General features: G+C 45.2%; 1 protein-coding gene across 1 annotated transcript; it reads left to right on the forward strand.

The window, feature by feature from the left end:
* The first annotated feature begins 1,082 nt into the window (after positions 1 to 1,082).
* Positions 1,083 to 7,427, forward strand: LOC111079392 (phospholipid-transporting ATPase ABCA3-like). The gene is made up of 7 exons (XM_041594781.1): positions 1,083 to 1,419; positions 1,472 to 4,190; positions 4,247 to 4,555; positions 5,806 to 6,103; positions 6,168 to 6,806; positions 6,892 to 6,957; positions 7,021 to 7,427. Exons 1-7 carry the CDS (start codon positions 1,381 to 1,383, stop codon positions 7,304 to 7,306), a joined length of 4,356 nt encoding a protein of 1,451 aa, XP_041450715.1. The 5' UTR covers positions 1,083 to 1,380; the 3' UTR covers positions 7,307 to 7,427.
* The last annotated feature ends 271 nt before the right edge of the window (positions 7,428 to 7,698 follow it).

The following is a 7,698-nucleotide window of genomic DNA, read 5'->3' on the forward strand; positions in this document are numbered from 1 at the left end:
TACCACAACCTGTATGCTGCTACACGGATAATTCTGGAAGCTGCGGTGATGGAAGTAAAGGAACCCCATATTGCGGTTATGACCAATGTAATATGTTAGGATGCAACTGCAACGGAGGTTGTAGAAAATAAAGTATCCTAAATCATCTGTGCAAATAAAAAAAAATAACTTCTTCTTTGGACTAATCTTTTCCTCAACGAAACAAACGTTAGACATTTCTAGTTAGTTGTTATCAACAAACAATCTTCACGGACACGCAACATTCGAAGCATACCAAAATTGCCTTAAAAATCTAATTGTCTGAAAACTCGGTCGGTCCTCTACGACTGACTGTGTGCATGACACAAGGATCTACAGCTTATCCCCTTATCCCCAAAATATAATTTACATACGAGTGTTCGTACGATTACTTTTTGTTGAAATCTAGTTAGTTCTGCCAAATTATTCGTCGATTTGTGGAAACTTTAGTCTCAGTCTCACTTAATTCGTTACGAAATTATATAATGTATTAAATCTTGCATAAGTAAATACAACACTGGGATCTGATACTCCCAAAAAGGATTCCATTAACGAGTGGCTTATATATTTCCTACCACAACACTGACTGATTTCAGACTGCGTTACATATATAAACTATGACAAATGAAGAGCAAGTGCCGGAGGTGTTGTCCTGCCCAAGGAAGTTTCTATTGATATTTTGGAAAAATCTATGTGTGTTTTTGGGGCGCAAATGCCAGTTGGCTTGTTTAATAATATTATCTTTTCTTATTCCGCTGGTGCCTTTTATATATGGGCAAGCCCTGCCAATCACAAGCTACGTTTCAAACGATAACTTTCAGCCTATGCTACCATAGTAAGTTGAAAAACCACTTCTAATTAAATAATATTGTGTTCATTGTGTGTGCTCCAAAAAGCGGAATTATCCTCTGTTACTCGCCGCAAAATGCAATTCTTGAGTTGCTTGTCACAGGAGTATCCTTTTCTGAAGTTGTTTCTGATGAAAATCCGGTACATGTGCAGGGCTTTGTCGATGCCAAGGCCTTGGATGAAGCGCTTACAAAAAATAGTTCGTACCGAGGGGCGTTCGGCATAGAGTTTCCCGACGAGTGGTCTGATATATCCGAATTGCCGCATAGATTCCGGTTTGCTCTTCGGTTTCCCGTCACCAAAGAAGGCAATTTTAAGATAAATCTCCAGCTATCGCAGAACGAAAGAGGATTTTATTACATATATAGTGGGTTTCTTTTTCTTCAGACGGAACTCAGCTTACAGTACCTGCAGAAAAAGAATTCAACCCATACTGTGATTCGACCAAAACTGGAGTCACTATATGATAAGAATATTAATATACCATTTTCCTACTATTTTGGTGTATTTATAATGTTTGCCTTTTTATGCCCGTTCGCAATGGATGTTAAGGTAAGACTAAGTCTTGTTCTTTTAGCAGTTCTTTAACTGTTTCATTTTGCAGAGCATTGTCGAGGAAAAGGAGCTTCAGCTGAAGGATATGCTGAACATCTCCGACGTAAGCAACTCTCTCCAATGGCTGGCCTGGTATGTCAAGTCCATGATAGTTCTATTCATAATATCGCTAGCTATTACTATATTTTGGACGATGATCGGTATACCCGGTGAGGAGGGGTCGCCATTTGCCGACATGCCCGTTCTCCCATATACCGACTCGTCTGTCTTTCTGTTATATCTGCTTGTGTGCAGTCACTCTTTCATATGTTTCGGCTTCCTGGTCAGCTCCTTCTGCACTCGCAGCAATTGGTGTGGCCTCATTGCCATACTTCTGTTCATAGCCAGCTGTGTTCCCAATTTTGTCACGGACAATGACAATACTGGGACACTGTTGAACATTCTGTGCAGCATTTTCGTCGTGTCAGCCATGAACATGGTCATGAATCGAATTGCCGCATGGGAACAAGCCGGTTTGGGCCTGCAGTGGAGCAATCTCTTTCAGACGTCATGGGCCCGAGACAGCATAAGCGTTGGTGCGATACTGTTTCTCATGATACTGTTTAGCCTGATCTCGATTCTCATCTGCCTGTACATGGAGCGGGTGAGGCCAGGGGAGTTTGGCATGCCACAGCCATGGAATTTCCCGTGCACCAAGCGCTTCTGGTGTCCGACCAAGAACATACGACGAGTAGTATCATTATCCCCGCCCGGGTGGTTCCCTGTCCAACCCACCGATGAGGAGCGACGTTCTGCGGATAAGTCTCCAGAGCGTAAGACCTCCAAGTTCGTGGATGCCAGCGCCAAAGGCAAAACCCCTGGTGTACAAATAAAAAATCTCAGCAAAAGCTTTGGCGAACGACAGGTGGTCGCTGGCCTCACATTCGATTTGTTTGAGAACGAGATCACGGTGCTCCTGGGACACAATGGAGCTGGCAAGACCACGACCATACAAATGTTGACGGGCACCATTCAACCCAGCTCCGGCACGGCGATCATCAATGGCTACGACATACAAACCGAACACCTCCAGGCCCGTCGATCCTTGGGCATTTGTCCGCAGAGAAGCGTCTTCTTTGCTGGTTTGAGTGTGGCCAGTCACCTTCGATTCTACAGCCGGCTCAGGGGTCTCAAGGGGGCAGCGGTCAAACAGGAGGTGGAAAAGTACTTGCAGAAGCTAAGCCTTAAGGAAAAGGCCAACACCGCGGCTCGGCGTCTCTCTGGGGGGACACAGCGTCGGCTTGCGTTGGCCTGTGCCCTGTGCGGCAACGTCAAGGTTCTGTTCTGCGACGAGCCCAGCTCGGGTCTGGATCCCAACTCGCGGCTGGAACTTTGGAAGCTGCTGCTGGATGAGAAGCAGGGACGCACTGTTCTGCTCACCACCCACCAAATGGACGAGGGCGAGGTATTGGCCGACCGCATTGCCATCATAAGCGATGGCCGGCTCCGTTGCCTGGGCACATTGGCGTTCCTCAAGAAACAGAACGAGACCAGCTATCTGCTCAGCTGCGAGAAGGGACCCAACTGCAATGTGTCCAGGTTGACCCAACTGATAGCCGCCCACGTGCCCAACACGCGGCCTCATAGCAACATTGGATCAGACGTGTCCTATCGACTGCCGCACCGCTTTTTGGGATCTTTTGGGTCACTCTTCAACGACTTGGAGCAACAGAAGGAGCAGCTGGATGTTGTGGGATTCGGTCTTAGCTCCACCAGTCTTTCAGAAATATTTATGTCGCACGGCGCGGAAGATCTTGGGGCTCGCACTAGCGGCGGTGGCGGATCGGTTCAGCAGAGGCGGAGTCAGAGGCAGAGCCAGGGCCAAGAGCAGAGCCGTCATCCGAACCGTTTCCTGCGCTACCTGGGCCAGTGGGAGGCCATGCTGCTGAAGAAGCTGCTCTACACATATGATAAGAAATGGATGTTTCTGGTTATGCTGCTGCTGCCCATAGTTCTCTTCGTTGTAGTTCTTATTCGTAGGCCATCGGCGAGCGCACTTCTGGCCAGACTTCCTCTTACTCTGGCCGATTATAATGGTGAGGACGTCAAAGTAATATTGCAATCAACATCGGACACTCGCCCTGTGCGGGATATAGCCAATGCCTACCAAGAGTTGGCCCAGCAGCACTGCACCGTCGAAAGAATTAGCCAGAATGTAATAGACTACATCGGCCCACAGGTGCAAGGAACGCCCGCGAGAATATACGAAATGAAGCAACGTCTTATAGCGGCAGCCACCTTCGACCAAGAAACGATTGTCTGGTGTAGACAGCGTCTGTTCCCGCATAGTGCTCCTGTGTCGCTCAACCTCGCGTTCAACGCCATGGCGAAAGCGATGGTGGGTCCCGAGGCGAGCATAGAGGTAACCAATGCCCCCTACGAAGGGTTGAGTCAAGTTGAGAATCGAATGATAATGATTGTGAGCGCCAGCATTTATGTTTTGCTATATCTGTCCATTGTCCTGGCGATATTCTCCATCTCAGTGGCGCAGGAGAGGGTAACGCAGATACGGATGCAGCAGCAGGTGTCTGGCGTGAGCTTGGCCACCTACTGGCTGACCCACTTTATCATCGACTTGTCCCTCTACTTTGCGTTTGCGCTGACACTGATTCTGGCGGTGCACGAGTTGTGCCATCCCGGGGAGATGCTGTCGATACTCATGATCATCGGAGTGGCGGGTCTGCCCTTTACCTATATTATGGCAAGCCTTTTCAGAGATGCTGGCACAGCCGTTATCATAATTGCAAACATCAACATGATATTCGGTATTATTGAGTAACTTTAGTCCGCAGACTAAAATTTTACTCCCAACGTTTCCCCGTCTTTGTAGGTGTGGTTTTTGCCTTCTTTATGACAGTAACTTGGGACATGTTAAATGATCATTTACCTTTTATCGGACCAATGATAAAAGTGTTTTACCTTCATCCTGTGTTTACTGGATTATATGCGGTAATCAACTGTTTTCAAAGGGTTATAAATTGCAATTTCTTTCCCGTGCCTCTTGAAGAAATGCAAGACGAATTAAAGTTGTATTGTACTCCCGGATTGACCACCGCATTAACGGGAAAAACCGTAAAATTCTGCCCTTGCCTGGGTAAGTATTAAGACACACACAATGAACAGACACATTCAAAGAATTTACAAAAATCGCAATATGGGAAATTCCAAATAATTTTCTAACGATTTTATTATCAAAATTAATTTAGTCCTAATTTTTATACCCGTACTCAAAAAAGAGTTATTAGATTAGATTAGATTAGATTAGATTTATATTAGATTATATTATATATATATATATATATATTATATTATTAGATTTGTGGTAAAATTGGATGTATGCAACGCAGAGAAGGAAACGTTTCCGACCCCATAAAGTATAAATATTCTTGATCAGCATCAATAGCCGAGTCGATATAGCCATGTCCGTCGGTCCGTCCGTCCGTCCGTCTTGATGAGCGCCTATATCTCAGAGACTATAAGAGGTAGAGCAACGAAATTTTATTTCCAGACTCATGTGATATCACACTGCTACAAGTGTATTTAAAAATTTCACAACACAAAGAACGAAAATTTGTGTCAGGCACAATTTTAAAGATACGATAAAACAAAAATAGCAGTATCGTAGAGAATGACCATATCTACCACCATCTCCTCCAGCAAGAGACCAATTCCCTTTTCTCGCTCGCACGCTCTGCCTCGTTCAGTAAGCGAGTGCCCGCTAGCGGAGGAGATGTATAATCTAAATGGTACATGTAGAATATACATGTTAGATGTATAATATACATTTTAGATGTAGATGTAGATAACAGATGTAGCAAAAAAAGTTAAATGTAAAATTTTTTAAAATTCTGCATAAATCATAAGCTCAAAAATTGATATACTGACTGAGTACGGGTATAAAAGTAGAGTCGCGTCCCCAGAAGCGACTCACACGTTCCTTCTCGTTTTTGCTACATCTGTCCTCTAGATATCTAAATATGTATCTCTTCTTACACCAATACGATCCCGATTTCCTCCGCCAGAGAGCTCACACTGCACAAGGCAGAGTGTGTGAGCTAGAAAGCGTAGCAACTGCATAATAATTTCTTCATTTTAGCTATAGTAATGATATGATCTGATTCAGGTTCGGCAATACAGGAGATACAGTTATTTTTTCGTACTTTAGAATTGTCGATTTTCGTCTTTTGTGTGGGCAGCGCGAAGTTTGGACATAAAAGGAGTCTGCATACAAAACTTGGTCACATATTACATTTTTAAGGAATTAGTGACTTAATTCAAAAAACCCGAATAACATAGATAACAATATAAAAATATATATTTATATGTTTGCTTTTTTTCTTACAGACATTCTGGATTGGGTGGAGGTGAGGTATATGCTTATTTCTGGTAGTTGCTACTTGTTGTGGCTGATTTTCGGCGAATACAGTACCAAGTTGTGGTATGGCCTAAAATATATTGCTTGTTTTTGTTGTAAACAAAATGCAAGAACCAACGATCAAGATGAAGATGTGACTGCTGCCGCCGAAAGAATAAGTAAAATGTCGAGCGAGGATCGCAAGGAGCATGCTTTAGTCCTGAACCAGGTCTCAAAGAGATACTGCCGCATGGCTGCCGTACGTGGAATATCCTTCGCTGTCCAGCCGTGAGTAGTAATTCAAGTGCAGCAATAACAATTACTTAAAAGCCAAGTCCCCAATTTACTGCAGGGGCGTGTGCTTTGGTCTGCTGGGTGCCAACGGGGCCGGTAAAACGACTACCTTCAAGATGATTGTGGGCGACATTGCCATGACGATGGGGAGTATTCACGTCAGAGGCTGCAGCATGAAATTCCGCCCCACGGCAGCGAGGCGGCAGATCGGCTACTGTCCCCAGCACGACACGCTCTTCGACTTCTGCACAGGCCGTCAAACACTCAGGATCTTCCTTTTGCTGCGCGGCACACGCCGGAATCTCCTCAAAAAAGTCTCGGAAAAACTGGCCACCGACTTTGGCTTTTTTGCGCACCTCGACAAAAAGGTCAAGGACTACAGTGGCGGCACTAAGCGAAAGTTAAACGCAGCGGTGGCCGGTGAGGGCTCATCGCTCATTTGTCTGGACGAGCCCAGTTCTGGGGTCGATCCGGCCTCCCGGCGCCATGTGTGGAATGTCCTCTCCTCGCTGCGGGACAAGGGGAAGGCGGTGCTGCTCAGCTCTCATAGCATGGAGGAGGTGGAGGCCCTCTGCACGCAGTTGGCCATTATGGTGGATGGGAAAATTCACTGCCTAGGATCGCAGCAGCGCATCAAGAATAAGTTTGCCCAGTGTCTGGTGCTCAAGTTACATGTGGATACCGGAAGTCTGGAAAGGTGAGACCAGTCCGTTTAAACTTTAAAGTGTATTCGATCTCCAGATCGTAAAGAGATAACCCCACAAACCCACCCACCCACACAGCATGGCGTACACTGTACAGAAGGTAAAGAATCAAATGGAATCGGACTTTCCCACGGCATCGCTAGAGTAAGTTGCATTTCAGACCAGCCAAACATACTCACCTCACCCGTAATGGTACTGCTCATTCAGGGAAGAGTTTGGTGGCAGGCTCAATTACCACATACCCATTGCCAAAATGAGATGGTCGAGGGTGTTCTCATACGTTGAGAGAAATCGCAGCCCTTGGAAGGTGGTGGACTACTCTCTGACGCAGCCGTCGCTGGAAGATGTATTTCTGGACATTGCCAAGAAGAAAGCGAACGAAAAGAAACAACAAAATAATCAAAATAGGCCGCCGAAGAGTCGTCCCACCAAAAAGGATTCTCCGAAATCTGATAAAGATAATAGCCGGGCCACTAGGGTAACCAAGACATAGCCCTGTAGAAATATAGCGAGTGAAGGCTGGCAGACAGCGAGCTGGCTGTCATAAGGGAATTGGACTAAAATAAAGTGCTTTCGGAGTTCTTTTTTTGAGGAGCGTCTCTGCCATTGTGTTAGTGTATCCGCACTTTAATTTTTTTTTTACCCAGTACTCGAAGAGGTTAAGGAGTGTGTGCATAAGTTGCCTAAGAGATAGCAGAAGGCGAAATGTCACTGCTGTAGTAATAAATCTTTCCACTAACATTACACGGATGACAGTATCAAAGGCATAAATAAAAAACCCGCGATTTCTTGAGAATTAACATGTATTTACTACTATTATTACTTAATTATTCAGAGTCCTCTTCGTTGTATGTAAGTACACTGACTGTTTATTTATTTTGAGGT

The sequence above is a fragment of the Drosophila obscura genome, unplaced genomic scaffold (genome assembly GCF_018151105.1).
Source record: "Drosophila obscura isolate BZ-5 IFL unplaced genomic scaffold, ASM1815110v1 contig_36, whole genome shotgun sequence".
Lineage (NCBI taxonomy): Eukaryota > Metazoa > Arthropoda > Insecta > Diptera > Drosophilidae > Drosophila > Drosophila obscura.

Bases quoted from the DNA above. Each gene is read 5' to 3' on its own strand.
- LOC111079392 (XM_041594781.1), top strand. From the start codon at position 1,381: ATGTTTGCCTTTTTATGCCCGTTCGCAATGGATGTTAAG. The intron at 1,420-1,471 runs GTAAGACTAAGT...TTCATTTTGCAG, and splicing joins CGTTCGCAATGGATGTTAAG to AGCATTGTCGAGGAAAAGGA. The intron at 6,104-6,167 runs GTGAGTAGTAAT...AATTTACTGCAG, and splicing joins ATATCCTTCGCTGTCCAGCC to GGGCGTGTGCTTTGGTCTGC.